Genomic DNA, 21,599 nt, shown 5'->3' on the forward strand with positions numbered 1-21,599 from the left:
AGCGGTCGCCTGCGGTAGTGTTCGTTTTGCTCGGTGGTGTTCCTCGCGCGTCTCTTCAGTGGTGCTAGTAGCTCGGCTGGCAAGGATGTCGCTTCGCGGTCGCGGTCGCGTTCAGGGGTCGAGATGGCCATCTCTCTCACGCGTCCCGATCGCAAACTCATTCACACAACAGCGCAATCCGACTCTTCGCGTCGTATACCTTAGTCTGTTCGTTGCGATATACAGTCCTGATTTCTGATTTATTGTACACTCAGTGGTTGATCCGCAATCATACAGTTGTTAGCGATTGCGGCTTCACCCCTGTAGGCAGCGTTCCAAAAGTTCAGTCATCAGAAGATCGAGGATTGACCAATCACACCGATGGTTCTGCTGCTGACTTCTTGTACTAAGCTACATAAGGAAGGTGGGGCTGCTCAAATCCGTTGCGCAGCTGCGCATAAGGGTGGAGCCGCAATCGCTAACAACTGTAGCAGTAGTGTCGCTCGTAATGATTCAAAGCGCTCATGTGCTGATTAGCGGACAACTGAGAACGAAATCTCCTGTCACAAGTCTCGCACTCAAATTGAGGCTCCCAATGTCCCGTAGCGTCCATGTGCTGATCTGCCGAGCGCTGGGTATGAAATCGCTTGTTACAAGTTTCGCACTCGAACTGGGGCTCCCAGTGTCCTGTGTCGTCCATGTGCTGGTTCGCGGAGCGTTGACTAAAGAACTCTCGATCGCATGTGTCACATTCGAATTGTGGGGCCCAGTGGTCAAGTGCATCCATGTGCTGGATGGCGGCTTGCTGGCTACCAAACTCGCGATCGCACGTCTCGCATTCGTTGTCGTAGTACATAATGAGCTCGTTATGCAGTGTTGGTATGTCGAGGTTTGATCAGACAACGAATTTTTGGATTGTGTAAGAGTGAAGGTTGGCCTGCAATGCAGCCTGCAGAGCAACACAACTGGAAAAGTGAGGAACGCGGGGCTCGTTTGTGTACATACGCTCACTCTACCATATTGCGCAGCCGCTTGCACTCGCAGTTCTCACCCCCCCTTCCATAGTGCATACATATCTCACTCTCGTACCGATCTCCCTCGATGCAGGCTTTCCCGTAATCGGCCTAGTTATCACAATCATTGTTGCTTCATTGGCTTAACTACAATTTTTTGTAACTGCTGACAACCAATATACGCTAAGATCGTCGTGTGGTGTCCTGATGTGCATGATAGGCCTCAAAGTGTGCAACTCTACGACTGAAGGTACATATGCATCCGCTGAGATCTGGCCCGCTCGTTGCAAAGCATGAAAGCAGCGAGCGCAATACATCAGGCTAGTTACGTACTTTAGGTTGCTTATCATCCACCTATAACTATAGAAAGACGATCTTCCCCTCTTTTGACTCTGCCACCCTTTTCAGGCGCTGTACTGCTGTGTCACGAATATAGAATGCCGACACTCTTGATTACGCTTACAGCCAGTAAACAGGATGAAGGGTGCAACTCAAAACGCAACCCCGCAATCCTTCTAACCACCTCCCAATTACATCGCGTGCTCAGCCATCACTATATCTTGGCGGTACCGAGAAGATCAGCAGACTGCAGCACGGCACAGTATACAGCAATTGGCAGCAAGCCCTTATGACCCATTTTTCTCAACCAATGAGCAGTTTGAGGGATGCGGTCTGATACGCTGCGATCCTTCCAACCGTGCCGCAATCAGGTGACCAATCACGTGATCTGTACATCCTAGTACTCCTGAGTCACTGAGCACTCCGAATATCAAACCACAAGACGCTGAGTAGTCAGTAAATCCTAGCAAGACTGAGCAGATTGCATGATGCACTAATATTTAGCAATAGATAATGAACTCTCATGATTCATTGTGTTCAACTTAACAAGGCCGAATTCTGATACCTTCTGTCAGATTGAAGCAGCAGAAGCAGCAGTATCCAGATGTGATTTGGATCCACCGGATCCTGTATACGGCTAACCAGAAGTTCTCTGCCAAGACTACCTTGATCCCAGTTGATACGAGGGGGGGCTCATGTCATATTGCAGACTTTAAGATACCAATACCACTCTTAAGAGATGCGCTGGCGCGTCTCTGGAACACAGAGAATACAACCACTTTTCACCATCAATTTACTGTTCTTGGAAACCCATCACAACATGACACCTTCACAATGCTCAAATCGTGGTCTGCGCGCCACCCTCAATCTTCTTATGTCTTCTGCCGCCTACACGCATGCCAAATTTTATAGCACAAGGATGGCGAAGATGAGCAAGGCAAGAAAGGGTTTTTATGACGATTGTTCGGCTATTTACAGCTTGAAGTCTAAGTTACTCCTATCTGCTCTGGCCGCTAGCCGCAGAACCGACTTCACGGTCTCCTACTCTGACACAACCCAGCTTCCGCACCATCTACAAGGTACCGAAATCTCTCGTATGAACACACATACATATATCAACGCCAAAGCCACAGCCTACATGGAGACTTGCCACTAGTTATCCTGTAGTCGGTCAGATATTCTCTCAGCGGTTCTTGAAGATTGCTAACCCTATTGTTTTTTTCGAAATCATCTCACCATAACAACCATTGCAGCAAAGATGGTTCCACTGGTTAGAACGGATAGCCACAAGTTTGGATTTCTTCTCTCTATCGCACCGAACGCACACAAAATTGGTAGGCGAGGCGAGGCGATGTAGTGTCCAGTTCCCTCGAGGCAGGTATTGCTTGATTACTTGGGGCAAGTTTGCAGTCACGCTCTTAGCACCTTCATAGACCAAAGTGTTTCCAATATCTTTTTTGGACTCCTGTGTCATGGTCTGTAGTGAAAAATGAATTGAAAGATTTTGCTGGCGTCAATGTGGAAGGGTTTATAGAGGACGAGGTCAGAACTGATAACATTTCTTATTTTACCCGCCACTTAAATCAACTCGAGCATGCTGAGTTGGTCTCGCATGATTATCTGCCGTTCCCTTGTTACTGTTATCACCAAGGTTGGATGATCCTGCAAGCACTTTAGTTCAAGCATTGCGTGCTTAGCTACAGTATTCTCTCTAATTATATATTTTTGGGTACATGTTCAGTTGCATAAAGAATCGGATGGAAGATCTAGTAACTATCATGGTGGAGGCACTTCTGTTGACGAGCTTTCGGATGAACTGAAAGTCGACGCTTCGCGGCAAAATGCAAAAGGTTATCGGGGCCCTTGCCTTTAAATATGTACATTGAAAAAGAATTCGAGATTAGACGCTCTGGTATTGCCTACTCCCTAAAAGGTCGTGTAACTATAGGGAAGAAAGCCAGAATCACGAGACCTGGTTGTTGTTCGATGCGAGATTGAAGATTAATGCGAGGACTGGTACAGTAGCATACTTTGCAGCGAGAAGATCAAGTTGCTTCGAGATAAGGCGTAATACAGTACATATTCTGGTTAACATGCTTACGTATTAGTTGAAGATTGGGAGAGTTTTCGTCTTCAAAAATTGCAAGATATGGATATGGTGCTGGTCGATACCTGTGCCGATTGTAATCCATTCTAGCGGTAAGTCTGCTATATTGCCTTGGCACAACTTGTTAATTAACTACCATAGTCTCCGCCATTCTGTATAGTGTTCGATTCCACTGGAGCAAGATGAAAGCAGAAGATCGAATTCCTCCTGCGAACCAATCTCGTCTGGTTTTAGCTTTAGCTTCAGAGGCCATGGTTCTACAATCGTGTTTCTCTCCTTTATCATCAATCCTGCGCCACTAGCCGCAGACTCGAACTTTTGGAGTTTCATGTACCTACACATTGATCAATAGGATGTTCTGGTCACTAGTTTTATAACTTAACTCACATTTGGAAGTAGGTTTCAGCGTCCAATGCGAGTGTCCGACTGTCCCAAGCTTTGTAAAAGTCTGCTCCTTGGCGTAAAACCCTGACAATATCTAAACTTCCGGGTAGATACTGGGCCAGGAAATCGATATCAGGCATCGTATCTGTTCCTGTCATTTTTGCCATTTCCACCACCGCGTTTAAGTAGCAGGTTATGATCGTTGCATCAGCATTCTCTGCTGTTGCCTGGAGGAGTGGAGCAAAGAGAGACAAAACGCGACGTGTCCCTACGTAACCCGCATCTGATATATTTGAGACCTATGAATGCTGTAAATCTGGAGCGTGAATGAAATGTTCAATATACTTACCTCGATCCTGTCATACGACTGTGGCACTAGTAGCTGTGGGAGCGTGGTTGCATCGACGTTGAATAATTCGAGACGCAGATTGAGGTTGAACAAGCGGTATAGGAACGCCTGAAACTCCTCACGCAAATACACGAACAACTTCCCGTATATGTCGCAAGACGGCTTCCATGGAATTTGATAGACATCTCTGATACACCAACCCGCCATGGGATCTGACTTGTCGTCGAAAGGCCAGCAGTCACCTGTCTGGAACATTGTTCTAGTACTCGTTAGCTGATGAAATATATGTAACACATAGTTAGATCTTACTTACGGATTGGGAATATCGAAGTCAGTCCGAGGATGGCCAAAGGGGAGCAACAAGCCATCACGCCGAAATCTTCGCTTTGCGAGGCGCATGGATGGGCTTGCATCCTTGTAATACCCTCTGTCCCTATAATCAGCTCTCTCTGGGGACAACATCACCGCTTCGCGGATTTTCTTTGCAGATTGTTGTGTCAATCCAGCGGGAACCTTGAGATACTCTGCGACCAATGGCCACTTATCTGGCGGAAGCGTAATGGACAAAATCTTGGATCGAGAGAATGTCCAGGTTTTCCTGACCATGCCTTGATGTACAGCCTCTGTAGTGTGAGTGCGACTGTCTCCGAGCAGCTTACCAATTTTACTTCTCATTGAAGTAGCCAAGCTTTTTGGAATAAAGGCGGAGTACCATACATGGATTAGTGCCTCGACTGCAGAGTCAAATGAAGGTTGATTCGAAGTTTTGTCGTTGAGAGAAGCGAAAACCAAAAGAAGTATCACCGCGTTGCGCGCCACGACATCAAACTCCCAGTCGTTGACTGTGACGTCCATTTGGCGACTGAAAGAATCCGGTAAACTACGGATAGTCTTGATCAAGTTCCTGAGGTCACCGGAGGCTACACATGATCAGCTGCACGAGACGAAAAGCATTTTCGTAAAGCTTACCCGCAAAGAGCAATTTGATATCTTTGTCGTACCCCTGGCCTTCGTTTTCAAGTACTCGCAGGATGTCGATTGCTGGGACATTTCCCCAAAGATACTTGCTAGAGCCGAAGGGGTTGTGTAGGTTCCTCGAGGCATCACCGTTCGCCCATATCGGTGCCCGATTGGCACGGTCCCACTCTGGCGTCCAGCTTGACTTATTGAGAGGACTTCTGCATTCTACTTTGTGAATGGGCCAGTGCAGCCGTTGGCAATCTGCTCCACAATACTTGGTGCTTGTTTAGATATGGGCATTGCCTCGTAGGGTGATTTCTGATGCTCACCGCCACGAGCTTGCAATTTTTGCAAGCAAACAAACCTTCGGATTTGCAAGACTCGCCAACAGCCTGATTCGCACATCGAAGGGGTAAGATGGAACTGAAGTTCATGGCCATGATGCCACAGTATACTAGACGACGATAAGTCGGGCCAATCCTTGCGTATAAAGGGAAAACAGCCCTGCGCTCTTCTTACCTACCTCTCGATGTCAAAAGCAAGGTACTGAGGCCGCTCACGTACCAACGCGCTAGCGGACACATATATTATGCAGCCGCGCCATGGCGTCGCGTGCATCGCCAAATTCGCGCCTGAGCATATGCTCCGTGGTGGCAGACACATTTTGCGCGGCCAATTAGCGGTAGGTGGCGAAACTAGCCTCATGGAATTGCGAAATGCAGTAAGTTTCAGTGCAGCCATTGTCTGGGGTTGCGGTCAAGGCAACAACTCTAACAACCCTTAGACACAGATTATGATTGGCCTAGAGTTAAAACTTCTCAAGATTTATGGACCTATTTGATGTTTGTCAGCCTCGCAAAATACGTTTGCGAACATGAAGTAGCGAATGTAATCGCTTATCGACTAAATGTGCATACAGCCACTATATGCATGACTCGTAACGAGGGCAACCTATAGCAAGGCTCTGGTATGAACCAATGCCAGCTGAATGGCCAAAGTGTGCCGCCTGGCCACCTTTGACGTCAAATAGCGGGCTAATGAGCTGACGTGAATCAGACAACTGCAGTATGTGGGACATACCTACCTACTTCATCTGAAAGTGCAAATCAGTGCTGTGCAATTATTCCCAAGTGCTAATGCGATGTACAGTAACAAGACTGTATCTCAAGTCTCGAGCTTGTGTAGGAGAATGACGATTTTGCCGTCTTGCTTGAAACGCTGAAGCGCCAGCACAAGTTGACTTCTTAGTAACAGCTACGCTTCCCGTCTCTCGCGATACTCCGCCCTGCAATGCGTTCGCAGAACCTGGCCGTCGCAGAAGATCAAATCGAAACTTTCCCCATAAAAGGGACGGTCGAACAGAAATTTGGTAGCATTAGGGTGTTCTGTCGGGATATGGATAACGTCCATCTCGGCCGCTAGCATCGTGATATCGAAGAAGCGGACTCGTATCCTTGGGTCGCTTTGTCAGTTAGGAAGTGTCATTTCATGGCCACCCTGGGATATAGGAAGACTGATTCTGCATACCCTGGCATAGCAGCTTCTTTTCAAGAGGCCGTGAAGCCGCCAGATGCCATGCAGAGGTCAAGGATGGCAGGATTTTTGGTAAATGATGATGTTGATGGCAGAGCTGAAGCTCATCGCCAATCTGACACATCATATCATAGAACATCTGTTTTCCAGATTTTATCTGCATTGTCTGCTCGATAACGTTGCACTTTAAAATGATCATCACCTTGAGGATTCTCCCATCCCTAGTCGTGCGGTCAGGGCGTTACACAAACAATCCTTTGAGGAAACGTGCCCTGCGCCGAAGATTCGTGAGATCCCTGAATATAGCTGCATGCTTGATGCAGTCTTTGATAGCCAAGTCGGGGCAAGGGATCGATGGCTCGATCAGTGAGATCTTGTGACTCACGCCATTAGAAATTTTACTTTGTGGCTGATTGCTAAACATCGCTTCACGTATAAGTGTTCAGATGCAGGACTCAACAACGTTCAGTCCAAGGGTGTGGAGGCCTCAGACATTTCTGGCGTCAAGGGTATAGATATGACACGCCCTAGATCGTCACTTTTCCTCAACACCTTCACTCACATCTTACATCAACACTCGGAAAGCAAGCCAGCGCTTCGGTCTGACATGTGTCACTGCGTCACTGGATGTCTTGCAAGCCACAGTTACACAACAGCATTCCGCGTGCATACATCAATGCATGGTGTGATCATCGCCGATATAATACCACCTAAGTGATTTTCGAACATTAGTGACGCCAAGATCCAAGCTCCAGTATATCGAGACAGTCTAATGACTGACTTATCTCACAGGAGCGATGTGGCAATAAAGGCTGGATACCCATCCTGATGGTTTCCTTGTTCCGTCAAACAGGGATGGTAAAGCGACAAACTTAATGATTGTATAATATAAGCCACATGTCGAATGGTTACATGATACGACTGTTCCAATTGAATATTCGTGACTCCAGGTACTTACCAAGGGTAGCGAGCCGCCCAAATCACGTGTGGATGTACATCGGCGGCCTTGTTGATAGAAAAGTTGCTGGTTGTAGTCTGACAGGTTGTTACTATTTTGTGCAGAACAACAGTTTTTGACCGCGTCTAAGTTTGATATTGGGTCGTAGCTTCCGGTATTAGCGTGGGATCGCTTGCTGCTCCTCACGCTGTTATCGAGCCCAACAGCCATAAACTTGAACCGAAAGCCGAGTGACCTAAATTGCCACACTCCGCACTGATTTAGGTGATTATCGTATGGTGTCCTAGTGTGCATGGTAAGCCTCAAAGGGTAGGCCACCATAGCTGAAGGCATGCACCCGCTGAGAGATATGGCCCGCTCGTTGCAGAACGGGAAAGCGGCTATTAGTGCACTCGCATTGGACACAGTACATCAAGCTACGTACATCGCTTATCGCCTGCCCATGTAGCAAGACAACTCTTTCCCTCCTTCACCTTAATACGCTAAAAATTGCAGCATTTCCAGACACGATGTTCTAGTATTGAAATCTGACTATCATCACGCTTTTCTCACAAAGACTACGAGCTCGATTTCTCGTCAAGCTGAACTATCATTTCACCGTCAATCCAGACCCAAAACTAGCAAAGCCTTGCAGCTTGTCGCCATGCCTCCGCTTAGCCTTGAGGCGACACTTTACCTTTTCCACCATATTGTACTGCCTCCAAAGCTACCACAGACGAACGACTGGAAGGTAGAACATGAAGATGCACTGCTTGACATAACAGTGGAAGCCCTCCAGACGTTCGGTGAGGCTGTCCAAAAAGAACAACCGAAAGTAGCTAGGCATGTACACAAATTTCGATTTTTCGTTCATCTCTATCGAGCCTCTTCAAGGGCATTTCAGACCACCGTCACGTCTGGCATTTGGTCACTTTAGGCCTTGGAGAGTACCTTCACAAGATTTTAGCCCTCGATTGGAGCCGTCAATATTGGTGCACCTCTAACATATATTCCCACCCTACAGCCACATAGATCTCGTAGCATCTGCAATCCACAACCTGCGTCGCATCCGCAATACGTCCGGATTTGTCGCCGACTCCCGACTCGCAGACTTGCTCCATGGCCTGGCCTCCAATAAGACGTCTGGGACTGTCCCCATCGAGATAAAGGCACAAAACGCGGCGGTGATCGTCAGTAAACAAGAAGCAGGTGCTGATGTCGTCTTTGAAGTTTTCGAACTGTCACCGCCAAATGAGACCGTGATGCGAACGAAAGGTCAACTCAAGCGCTCCTTTCCGACTTTTGCTTGTCAAGTCTCTCTCCAACAGTTCCAGGAACAAGGTTTGATTGAAGCACTAGCGCAAACGCTTGGGAGGATGAGCTGGGAAGCAGCTCCGGGCTTCCAGTCTCAGACCCGCAAGAATGAGCAAGACCACGATGAGACTCGCGATACCACGCATCCAGGCTTGATCACTGATTTCCTCATGCATATCCTCTCCGTCGTTGGTCAGCCCACTGATGTGCAGGGTGTTTGGAAGAACACTCGCGAAGATGTTCTATGTTCCAAAGGCTTCCTGCCCTGGAGAAGATCTGCCTTGTGGCTCCTTGTTCGCACAACAATGCAGCTTCAAATCGCTCGCATGTCGTCCGCAAACGTGTACAAGGCTGTCATGGTGAATCTGTTAGCGAGGCTCCTCCAAAGTGTGAAAGCCCATTACGAGTTGATAGGTACGTAGGGTCAGTTCGCGTGTCAAAGTGCCCTCCAATCCCACAGTACCATCCGTTAAGCGTGATTATTTCTGTTGCAGAGGCTGAGAAATCAGGTTTTGCTGTTGGTCGAGCAGCCCTAAATTACCCGAATAGCCTGCTAATGTCTTGTGGGAACCTCTAGATATCGACCTGATGTACATCATCTCCGCCAAGCTGACCGGCCGCCTACAGAAGTTGAGGAAGCTGATTTCCGGGCGCTCCTTCGACCTCTACACCAAGTCTGCCCAGAAGCTTCTAGACGAGGCACGATTGTCGATGGTCGCAAGGATTGAACGTGCTACGAACAGCGCACATAACAATATAGATGTGGCAGTACTCGCCGATCTTCAGCCCGACAACGAGCTTGACATCCATCTCCCAGAAGTGGATGACTTCATTACGAAGATTTCTCGTAGGAAACGCCAAGTTGATGTATCAGATTTTCAACCTACTTCAACATGTCTGGTATACCTAGAGCATGAGCTGCCCACCAACTTCAGCGGCTCAGGAGAATACACGTACTTCTACTTGGCGACAGTTGAGGGATGGGTCGAAGATCACCTTTCCTCTTGGGTTGAGCGATGCATCTCCTATGATACGTCATGTGAAAAGCTACGCGGGCTTCTCGAAGAGTATTTCCACCAGGCGAGTTCGGCATACAGCACCCCAAGCAATATACCAAGGAGTCTATCGACCATGTATCTTACCGTTATGGAGTTATGGATTGCATGTGACAAGTGCGCTTGTAGGATGTATCCATTGCTACACGACTTCGACCCAGAAGTGGAATTGTCCTCTTTCCAGTCGCTTTCCTTGCCCTTCAAGAGTCAGTTGGAGCGGCTGTTGGTCGCTGAGGCCTACCTGCAATGCCGCCGAAGAGATGCGAGGGCCGATGCTCCATCCCTCTACCGCGACTTTGGCCTTCCATCTTCTTTCACAGTCAGGTTTTTTGATGGATCTCTGGAACATCACAGGTTACTCTCAGATATCAGGCAGCAGGCAACTGTGGCACGTGAAGAGAAGTGCCGCGAATTGGCTCAAAAGAAACAACAGTATCATGACCTTATAGCTGCGTCTGATAAGCGTGACTGTGACTACCAAGAAGTTTACAACCGGTACTACGGATCAAGCAGCACTGAACACGCCCCGTGGTGCGAGAAATGCAGTTTGCGTTCTCGAGCTGAACAACTCGAAATTCATGTCCATGAATGGCCGCTTCATTCAGACGAATCGATCGCAAAAGCAACGGTTTTTGAACTACGAATTCCAACGGCCTACAGTCACTGGCGCGACGCGACGATGTTCTTACGGGTGGAAGTGTTAGGCTTCATCCATACCAAAACCACAGAATCAAGCCCAAAATACGGTCTCAACAGACAAGATGGGTTGAGCAGTTTTTGGGCCTCCCCGTCCTGTCGGCGTGTTAACCTTGTTTCCGAGGTCAAGCCGCTGACAGGGAGCCACTACCGCGTCAAGAACGGTGTTGTCTTCTTACAAGAGAAGGACATTTGTGTTGAAAATGCACTTCGATACCGGTACTTCGACAGCTCGCACAACACCTTCATTACTATCCTGCGCTCCACGCCACAAGTATCGAAAAAGTGCACATACCAACTTCCGGCTCGCTCATCGAAACTTCAAGCCTACTTGCGAACACCCACCACTTCGAACGACATAACCCCGAATCAAGTGATTGCACGTTTGTCAGATTGCCCCTCACATTTCTCTTTGGACGAATACAAGGCCTTCGGATCTCTTCCGATTGGGTATAGAATCCAATACCAGAATATTCTTGTGCAACTTGCAATGCCAACCCTGGACTTGAATAAGACCGAGACACAGTGCTTGATTTTGCAGACGATACATCGCGCAGGCCCACCCACAAGCAACAGCAATCCAGAGCGGATTGCTCACGAGATCCTTACCGATGAGTTATTCTGTGGCGCTCTTACGAATAAGATTGAGGCCGCTTTGCGGCGCGTGAGCGAGAATTGGGAGACTTGGAGAGCTGTCGCAGCTCTTGTGCAGGTGACGTTGCGAATACTCAGCATCAATACCTCCGATCGAATCGCTGCAAGATGCATAGAGCTGCTTCAAGAGGCTCGTCTGATATCTCTGAAATGGTTGAATCGCCTCAAGAAACGGCTCCCTACAGCGACAGATGACTCGCAACGAAAGGAGCTCTCTTCTAGGCTTACTGAGATTGGCCTCCTGTGTACGAGTACATTCGACACTGATGGGGAATGTCTAGAAGACATGCTTTGTTCCTCTTCTGCAGTTTCAGTATTGCTTCAGACTTCAATCGTAGTGCAGGAGAACAAGGACGTCACGTCTTCAGAGCACGAGTACCTTCATCACGCTATGCTGCAGTCATGGAGATTGCTGCTTCTTCGAGCGTTGCCAGTGATTGCCAAAGACATATCTTCTGACACTGTACAAGAAGGTCTGAGCCAAGCTGTGGCAACATCATGGGCAATCTTTCGCCCTACGAACCGCTGGATTGTACTTGAGAATCCTCAGCATCACTGGATGTACGTCGAATACGACGCAAAAGCTGTTCATTTCAACCTACTTACCGCTGAGCTGCTTGTAAACGGTCTACCACTGTCTCGGCTCCCAGTGCAATACACACAACATCATCTGTATTCTTCACTTTTCGACAAGGTGCCGATAGAGGTGACGTCTGCCGTGGAGCCAGGGATGGAGTTTTCTGCGATGCACCCTTTCCACCCCGATTGGTGTTACAACCTCAGCTTTGGAATGGAAGGCTCAGACATGCTTGTTCTAGCTGCCCGAGGTGGAACGAAGTTTGATCTTATACCCTCCCGTGTATTCAAGAGCCTACTTCCTACGATGTTTGTTGATGACTACTTCCACTGGTACGACCACGATACCGAAGAAGTTGAGTTTCGTCCTCGTAATAATCCCTGGGCTTCTACCTGTGGGCTGTGGTGTTTGAAGAGATATGGAGCTAGTTGGCGCCTCGAGAAGGGAGATACGTATCTAGTGAGTCCAGCAAGCAACACTGGCAGCACAATATCGAAGATCTTATCGCCTTTGGAGCTTCAATCGCACATCCACATCTTGTCTGAAAATTCTTCTGCCACCCTTATAGAGCTTCCCCGGCGACGACTAGGCTTCCATCACACACAAGGCGACTCTAGGATCTACTCCCATCAGTACAAGGGGATGGTCGTCGACACCGATCGGCGAATGGGAACGTTGTATGGGCTGGCCACCGTACTCATTCTGAAGTACGAGCAGGGAATAGAGCATCGCTTGGCTCTCATACCAGAAGGCGATGTGACATATTCGACGACGACGATGGGCCATGTCTCCGTCTCAACTAGATTGGATACGGCCTGGACGACCCACGCGTATCAGGTGGATGGGATTCTGGGTCGACTGATAGATAATGGAAGTTTGCAGAGCAAACTCTTCCTGTGCTACCTCCATGCGCTTACTTCTCATTGCCTCCCAGACACCCTGACCGGCCATACTGGGACTGAAGCTGCTTTGTCAATCTTACGGGCAGGGGCAGCATCATCCTTCGATGTGCTTACGGCGGTCAACATTAACCTTCTCAAGGTTATTGCTCACTTGACGCCAGGACGGAAGTTCTACCCCTCTCATAGGGAGGTCATGCAAGAGGTCCATTGGGACAAAAATTTGTCCTCCATGTCTCAGCACCCCGGCTTTTATACGGCGGTAGAGGGACTGTTCTCCATATCGCGGAGAACGAAGCTGCTATATCCCAACGATATCTATGTAGATCCCCCAGAGCTCGGCCTTGGCAAGCTTCATCTGCTCGAGAGAGACATGATAAGAACATCAAATTTCCGTGTCGATGGCTTTGGCGCAGAACACTATACCCGTGACTTCGATCAACGCTACGAAGCCAGAGCTAAGGTTGCCGACTCGCAACGGGGACCGCGTAGTTCTGTTGCCGCTGGGATGATTCTTCGAAAGCAGGCTACCCTCCACTCCCCCATTTCTGCGTATGGTCTCCAAAACTCCCTTCGAACGGTTCATCTGCATAATGCCACAGTCCAAGGTCTCAATACAGGATTGAATCCGCTCATACTTCGTTATGACGCTTCGTGGCTCGTGAAGCCATCTTCCTTCCTTCCAGACATGTGGTGTAATCTACACTCATTGCTTGCAAAATTACCTTGGGACTTTAACAAATTTAATCTGATGTTCTGGCTGTCAACCGCAGCATTTGAGGAATCCGCAGATATGGATGTCATCCAAGTCCTAGCCGCATTCTACAATTGTTGTGACCTGGCATCGATCAAGATTCCTTCGGATGCCAGCTTCAACCTGGCAGAGGGAGATTCCCCTACTCTGTCCGCTATTCAGGATCTCGTACAGATATATCGGCCTTACGAAGCTTGCCCTGAGTATAATCTACCACAGCTGCTCGGGGAGCAGTATTGGCAATGGGACGCGAGAAGGAAAAGACTCTTTGAGATGAATCAAGACAACGCCGCCAAGACCTTCGCACATGCGCTCCACGACCAGTGGCCCTGCGAGGTACCGATTACACCATGCACTCAGTCTGCGGAAACGTACCTAGATACTGGGAGGGCTATGTCAGAGGTTCGTCGCATGTTCAAAACCTGGCACGATAACCGTGGCTTTTATCAGTATCTTGAAAACGTCTCATCTACTCTGGCACGACAGAGCATCGCCCGTGTGAGGACCAAAGACAACCGCGTCGTAGATGTGCCCAACGATTGTGAAGGGGAGAATGGATCCCCTTTCTACACTGTCAAAGATATCTTCAACTTAGAACCGCCGGCATCGTTCGCAGTTTGTAAGTCTACCCTAACACAATATACCATCAGCAGATCGAGTATGCATTGCCTCTTCTAGACACGCTTCACCGAATTTTCATCGCTATCCTTCCATATATGCCATACTGACATTATGCGCAGCATCGAACTCTACCGACTTATGCTTGCCGATGTTGCCCACGCCGCTTCGAATACCCACAGAGCAGCAAACCATGGATGAAGGTAGTGATCAAGCCGAAAAACGGCTCACGTCGCTATTTCGAAAGCTTAGGCTTACTGCAAAGTCTTCTCACGAAAAGGACTACATCTTGGATCTATATGAAAGTTGCGATTCGCTTACACTTCAGGAAACAAAATCCCAAATCCGTTTGGATATGCCGCAAAGCGAGCTCCTGAGGCTCGTGGAGAGAAACCTATACGACTGCCGGCAATATCTCAATGAAATGAGCTCCCTCCTACAAAGGCTTGTTAAAACAGGCAACGAGATTGCGGCTAAAATAGGCCAGTCTCCTCGCATCTCTCCAATGTTCTGGCTTCGTCAATTAAACAGAGACCGCTTCAATACCCTAACTGAGAATTGGAAAGTAGTAGTCGTTAGATACGGTCTTGCCGTGACCGAGCTCCAGCGCGCCCGGAGACTTCTAGCACTCTCTTGTCACCCACATGAGTTTGCAGAAGAGTTGCGCAATGGCGGGCATCAGAACTGGGAACCAATGGAGTTTCCGGAAACGTTGCTGCTCGAGGCTGAGAGTGGTCTATCGGTTCGCGAGGTGCAGGAAGAAATTGCGAAACAAATGAGATGCCCACCAAACTATGCAAACTCCGTCATGCAACTCAACATGGGAGAGGGAAAGTCCTCCGTCATCGTTCAGATCATCGCGGCATTCCTGGCTCAAGGTGACTTGTAAGTGATCGCATCTTCAATCGACATCTTCAATTATACTGACTGTTCACGAACAAAGACTTGTCAGAGTCATTGTTGCAAAACCGCACTCAAGACAGATGTTTCAAATGCTGGTTTCGAAGCTCGGTGGGCTGCTCAACAGGCGAATATATCATATGCCATTTTCCAGAGCCCTGAAACTCAGCTCCTCTGAAGCTGATACACTTGGTGAGATCTACCAAGAATGCAGAGCTAATCGCGGCATTTTGCTCGTCCAGCCTGAGCACATCTTGTCCTTTAAGCTTATGGGCATCGAATGCCTTCTCAATGGGCAACCTGATGTAGGAAGGTCGCTGCTGCGAACTCAAAGTTTCTTTGACAAACATTCCCGAGACATTGTCGATGAGAGTGATGAGAATTTTAGTGTCAAATTTGAGCTAGTTTACACAATGGTTGAGTACGGTGGACGACTTTCATTGACATCTCTCGCTGTGTCTACCTGGAAGGACTCATCAGTATTAGTTTACCGAGATGTGGCGTCCCATGTTTATATCATCTTCAGTCCTCATGCTGACACATGTTCAGGTACCCAAATGCCAATACAGCTCAGTCCAGAGAGGTGGACCATAATTCACTCAATCCTGGGATTGGTCGCCAGATACGCCGCCGATGTCAAGAAAATGTTTCCCTCTTCGATAGAGTTCGACGAACACCGGGTGTCAGGATATCCTCGTACGCGCATTCTCCGTGGTGATGCAGAGGAGAAGCTACTAGACCTGATCTCCGAACACGTATGTAGGGTCGGCATCTCAGGTCTTCTTTCCATAGCACGACAGTCTTCCGAGATAAGGCAGACCATCCTGCGCTATATCCGGCAGTCTGATCTCGCCCCTGGGGACATTGATAGAGCTGAAAAGGGGCTTTCTTCACGGAAACTACCAAAGGGCCACTACTCCTCTTGCGAGGTCTCATCGCGGGCGGGGTGCTAAGCTTTGCTCTAAATTCCAAGCGATGGAGGGTCAATTATGGCATCGATTCCAGCGGTGAACCGAAAACACGGCTAGCTGTGCCATACCGCTCGAAAGACAGTCCCTCTCCCCGATCCGAATTCAGTCACCCGGATGTGGTCATTACTCTCACGTCACTCACCTATTACTATGGCGGTCTGGATAATCAGGATCTCTTTGACACATTTGCACACCTGGAGAAGTCAGACCAAGCAGACGTTGAATATCAAATATGGGTCCGCTCGGCAGCAGATCTTCCCGAGGCCTTTCGGCATCTCACTGGAGTCAATATCAAAGACCGTCATCAGTGCACCACCAAGATATTCCCATCGCTTCGGTATTCGAAAGGTGCTATCGATTACTTCCTGTCTCACATTGTGTTTCCCAAGGCGATGAAAGAATTCCCATACAAGCTCTCTGCCTCCGGCTGGGACCTTGGTGCAATCAAATCGCATCCCACGACCGGCTTCAGTGGTACGAACGACTCACGTCAGTTACTTCCGCTTAGCGTCCATTATCTTGATTCCGAAAGGCAGAACCATACCAATGCTTTGGTGTTGGCTTACCTACTGCAAGATGAGAACTCGCTCAAACTACTACCGCCGCAGACAGATGCGGAGCGTCTGTTGATGATCATCGATAGAATGGAACTGCCGACTCGGGTTATCCTTGATGCTGGCGCACAAATATTGGAGCTCAGTAACATCCAAGTGGCGGAAACGTGGCTTCGCATAAGCAACTCAAACGGCACCAAGGCAAAAGCAGCCATCTTCTTCAACGACAACGAGGAACTCTCCGTTCTTGATCACAATGGCTGCTTTGAGTTACTTCAAACATCGCCATTTTCAAAGCATTTGGATGAATGCCTTGTATATCTTGATCAGGCACACACCCGGGGAACAGACTTGAAGATGCCCAAGCACTACCGGGCTGCTGTAACTCTGGGGGCAAATTTGACAAAGGACACGCTGGTTCAAGCATGTATGCGAATGCGAAAGCTGGGAAAGGGCCAGTCAGTCATCTTTTGCATTCCAGAAGAGATACAAACAAAGATTCTGGAGTGCACCTCAAAGTCATGTAGTACAGATATAGAAGTTTCCGATATTCTGGTATGGGCAATCACCGAGACGTGGGCAGACATGCGTCGGAATATATCTTTGTGGGCTACTCAGGGTCACCGCTACGAGGACCACAAGGATTACCTCAATGGAGTGGAAACGACTGTAGAGCAAGCAAAGGAGTTTCTTGAAAAGGAAGCTCAAAGCCTTGACGATCGCTATCGACCTTGTCTGCGCAATCGCTTCGATGCAATAAGGGACTGGGACACCACCAACAGAAACATCCGGGAGATTCTGAAGCGATATCGCGCCTTTGAGGCAGTATCTCTAGACACAGCAGCGCTTCAAGAAGAGCAAGAAAGAGAGCTCTCTCCAGAGATCGAGGAAGAGCGAGAAGTTCAGAAACCTGCACCTATGGAAGCTGAGAAGCACGAACTACACCCTGACCTTGTCCGGCTGGTGGGCACTGGCATATTCTCGGCAAAATCAGACGCATTCGTACCCGCATTTCGGGCTCTGGAGTCGATGAGTGCTGCAATGCAACTCGATCTTGAACAATTTCCGAATGACCTCCTCGTGACAGCGGACTTTGTGCGCACCGTCAAACACCTAGGAGGAGTCATGTCGGATTCGTATTTCTCGGACTCATACCTCAGACCTGTGCAATGGATTCTCTCAGTTATGACGGAAGATGATCTCTCCGCTAATCGATGTTTCTTTATCCTTAGCCCCTTCGAAGCTGAACAACTCGTTGCAAAAATCCAAAAATCAGACTTAGCGACGCTGCATCTTTACTCTCCGCGTCTCACCCAGAGCTATGACCCACTCGATACGCTTGACCTGTATTGCGTCGGCCATGATTTCTCTGCGTGCATCTTAAGCCTCCTACGAAGCCAAATCGTCGAGCTCAATCTCTTCGCTGGCCAACTTTACTTCAAATCCTACACAGAGTACGTGGAGCTATGCAGATACTTGGGTCTAGCGTGGGAAGCCCCTAAAGAGGGAGAAGAGCTGCAGGTCGATGGGTTCATCGTACCGCCCGTTGGTGTTTGGCGCTTAAATACAAGTCCTGTGGGGTTCTTGAGGGATTACATAAAGACGAGACGAGAAGGCGAGGGTATGGAGAAGACCCACCTGGGTAAAGTGCTTGAGGGTGGTTTGTTGGAGAAACGCGAAATTGATACTGGGTAAGTTGGATGGTTATGCCTTTTTCGTGATTGTCTATTTTGTGGTCTTGATACTGTTTATCATACGAGATACTCAGGATGAGGTCCTTGACGAAAGTTTCAAATCTGGAAACGCAGGCACAGATCAAATTTAGAGATGCATGTACTAGGATCCCTCTGTTATACCCGTACCTACCAGAGCTAGCCTCATGTTAGTTCGAACTGAATCCACTTCTGTCAAGCATCGTCCTCTGTGTTCAACTAGAGCACTAGCGTTACTGGTTCATTACGCAGGCTATGATTGTTCATGGAGGATTTACTACAGGCATCTATATGTGTTTTCTATCAAAGTTTAGTATCGTGGATATATGTATACCATACAATATGGCCCATACGTAAACGTTGATCAAGAAGCTGATCACGTCAATCTTCCATCGCCTAGTGGAGTGGACATGAACAGGGTGCCACCAAACCAAAGATTGAGCGTGAGTCGATTATTTCATAATCCTACTGGTCATCATTGAGTTACGTGGCATGGACTTATATGGCTTCGATGATGAGGCTCATGAAGACCGAAAACGCGGATAAGGTTAGAATAAATTGTTGGACATATTTTAAATGAACTCGTGGATCAAGTACGAGAGATCCTTACTATGTTTTTGATTCTCAAAAGACCTTAGGACTGTATATGTATAGCGTCAGAAAAGAGTGTGGTAGTAGGTGAGCCATAGATAGGGAAGTTTCGTATGGGTCGTTTGTGAGGAGCAGCGTCCCTTACTGGAGGTACTCGATAGCCGTATCCGGCCCTCATACCAGGCCTGACTCGGTCACGAAGCACTGACGCGTTACGCGTTTGAGCGATGTTCGGGGCCGAACATTTTTGTCTTATCGGATAGGAGAAATCGCAATGCAATTCATAACTAGTGTTAAACCGTGCTAAACCCCTGTTATTCAAGATGCGCACCATTTCACGAGGCATCATGTACTAGGATTGAACTGATCCTCCCCGGGTATTTAGACGAAAACAGTGGTTTGGAACCTGCGCCAATGCAAAAGACAAGGAGCGGAACCCGCGCTACTATGCAATAGCAGTGGAATTTTAGGCAGTCACTTGGAGGTAGCTTACATCAAGAAGTCCAGAGTGACAAGACGTAGCAGACGTAAGAGTATTGAGCGGCAGACTCCAAAACTAGCCCAGATACCTCTATCCATCCGTCCTCGATGCAACCGCCAAAGTCTGCCTCGTGAACTCCCTCTTCACATCTCTCTTCTTCTCTACTAAAACTGTACGTTGCGTCTGCAACAGCTCAATCCGCTTGTCAATGGCACTAATCTGATCCGTGAGGCCCCGGTCCGCAGTAAGTGCTTGAGAGACTATCTCAGCAAGATCTTCGAACTCTGCATCCTCGGCGGTGCGTTTAGTGCCTCGCATTTTCGGAGCGTCAACGGCGTTAGAGAGGTTATTCAATTGCTCTACGTGAGCAGTTGACGGGTGCGGAGGAGCAGATCTAGATGTGATGGGGGATGATAAAGGATTGGGCGTAACCTTGGCGAGAGTGAATTGGATATGACTTTCATCGATGGTTGGGCTTGCCTCTTCTGATCTAGTCTCTGGCTCCATTTGCCGTTCATACCCAGCGAGGGGCGGTCTGACGGAAGCAGCCCCCATCCGCTTAGCAACGTACTCAAGCGCGCTCAGCAAGCGCTCAGGATAAGCCTTCGTTTCTCTGAGCACACAATCCTTTGCTATTCTGGCTGCAATGAAGTACCACTTGACCATAAGTGTGAGTCGGGCTTTCTCGTCTTGGCCAATGCTGTGAGTCCCTTTTGGATAGGTTTTGTTAAATGGGTGTAGGATACTCTGTTTAGCAACGTCTTCAGAGCTGATGGCTGTCTTCGAAGGTGCGCGCGTATCTTCGGTATAGAATTTGATCTCGTGGTATTTGCGTGACTTTCGCATATATGCATAGATGTCGTTGCCGTGTTCTTTATGGTGACCCATAAAGAGCTTTCTTGGCTGTGCATTGGGAAGGAAGTCCTGGTTCACGAACTGGACCTCGTCTGGACCCGGTAGGTTTTTCAGCAAGTAAAGCGCGCCATATAAATCCAAGTAACTGTGCAGCTTGCCCAGATCAGAATACTCATCGTCGCTCGCGCTGACTAACGGGCTTCTTACTGGGCTTTTTACTAGGGTTACGACCTGCCTGGTTAATCTTGTTTCTATACCAAGATGGTCGCGGTGACTTGAACGTTGATCTTGCGCGCCCCTAGATTCTTCAGGTTCCGGCGTTTCAGATTCCTTTTCGGCACGTTTCTTTGCATCGATTCTCTGCAGTGCTTTGTAGAGTCGCGGACAATACTCGATAAAATCAACTTCGGGCTCGATTATGCCCATGAAGTACCATTGAATAACGATACCGAAGTCGCTCTTTCCCAACTCAGAGGCGTCGGCGCTGTACCTGAACGGCGCATTGAGTGGCAATTTCACCACCTCGTCTAGCGTAAGAGGCTGTGCTGTGGATGCATTGAGCCGACGATTGGCTGGCTTGAAGCAATATTGCACCCTGCGTGGGCTGCCACCGAAGCTTTTCATGAAGGCAAGGATGTCGCGTCCGTCGTAGGTACCAATCACAAGCGCATTCGACGGTGTTGCTGCAGGATGACGTATCCATTTCATCGACTTGTGGGTCGGCAGTGCGGCGATCAGATCGTCTGCGCCATAATAGGCGATGCGCTTCTCAATGATGTTGAGCGCCATGACTGTAGGTCGTGCACGAAACAATGCAGCTGAGAAAGCACTCGAAGCGTGGCCCTAAGTAGTCAAGAGCAATGGAGAGAATCAATGCGTTGCTAACAGTAGTGCTACCCAATAGACGAAGTGCGAAAGTTGGATAGTATGATGATAATGAAGAGTGAGGTTGTCAACGGTCTTCTTCTGGGCGACTGAAAGCTCGGACCAGACACGCGACATGACACGCTACGCGACATGCGACGCGATACGCCACACGATATAAGTGGCTCGAAATCAAACAATAGGGGACCTTGTAGGAGCACGAAGCAACGTAAGCTCGGACACCTAGTAATGGCCACACCCAGTAGTGGCCACCCCAACCACTCCACCAACAACAACTATTTTTGAATTTTGAAGCTGCCCACCACCACCACAACGTGCCTAATATGTCCAATCGCGAAGAATCTATTCAATCTGCTATCCGCGATTATCATAATGGTGTTTTTAAATCACAAAAAGCTGCTGCTGCCGCGTATGGCGTCTCGCGATCAACACTGCGCCATCGTCTCGCTGGGCGAGTACAACGCGTAATAGCTCACCGCCAC

The 21,599-nt window shown here is 48.6% G+C and overlaps 5 protein-coding genes across 5 annotated transcripts; 1 reads left to right on the forward strand and 4 right to left on the reverse strand.

The window, feature by feature from the left end:
* Positions 1-2: 2 nt before the first annotated feature.
* On the reverse strand, positions 3-161 carry COCVIDRAFT_115616 (hypothetical protein; the record flags this gene model as incomplete). The annotated part of the gene is made up of 1 exon (XM_014694891.1): positions 3-161. A coding segment is annotated over one exon (159 nt), but the record flags the coding sequence as incomplete, so codon positions are not given.
* Positions 162-457: 296 nt separating this feature from the next.
* On the reverse strand, positions 458-835 carry COCVIDRAFT_115609 (hypothetical protein; the record flags this gene model as incomplete). The annotated part of the gene is made up of 1 exon (XM_014694892.1): positions 458-835. One exon carries the CDS (start codon positions 833-835, stop codon positions 458-460), a length of 378 nt encoding a protein of 125 aa, XP_014550378.1.
* Positions 836-3,570: 2,735 nt separating this feature from the next.
* Positions 3,571-5,565, reverse strand: COCVIDRAFT_115613 (hypothetical protein; the record flags this gene model as incomplete). Its single annotated transcript, XM_014694893.1, has 6 exons — positions 3,571-3,772; positions 3,826-4,121; positions 4,172-4,430; positions 4,485-5,091; positions 5,141-5,405; positions 5,461-5,565. 6 exons carry the CDS (start codon positions 5,563-5,565, stop codon positions 3,571-3,573), a joined length of 1,734 nt encoding a protein of 577 aa, XP_014550379.1.
* A 2,700-nt stretch (positions 5,566-8,265) lies between these two features.
* On the forward strand, positions 8,266-18,288 carry COCVIDRAFT_43074 (hypothetical protein; the record flags this gene model as incomplete). Its single annotated transcript, XM_014694894.1, has 7 exons — positions 8,266-8,444; positions 8,626-9,329; positions 9,493-14,169; positions 14,291-15,053; positions 15,121-15,494; positions 15,618-15,845; positions 15,950-18,288. 7 exons carry the CDS (start codon positions 8,266-8,268, stop codon positions 18,286-18,288), a joined length of 9,264 nt encoding a protein of 3,087 aa, XP_014550380.1.
* A 1,179-nt stretch (positions 18,289-19,467) lies between these two features.
* Positions 19,468-21,021, reverse strand: COCVIDRAFT_115618 (hypothetical protein; the record flags this gene model as incomplete). Its single annotated transcript, XM_014694895.1, has 1 exon — positions 19,468-21,021. The coding sequence occupies one exon, from the start codon at positions 21,019-21,021 to the stop codon at positions 19,468-19,470; it is 1,554 nt and encodes a 517-aa protein (XP_014550381.1).
* Positions 21,022-21,599: the final 578 nt, after the last annotated feature.

Source organism: Bipolaris victoriae (genome assembly GCF_000527765.1).
Source record: "Bipolaris victoriae FI3 unplaced genomic scaffold scaffold_196, whole genome shotgun sequence".
Lineage (NCBI taxonomy): Eukaryota > Fungi > Ascomycota > Dothideomycetes > Pleosporales > Pleosporaceae > Bipolaris > Bipolaris victoriae.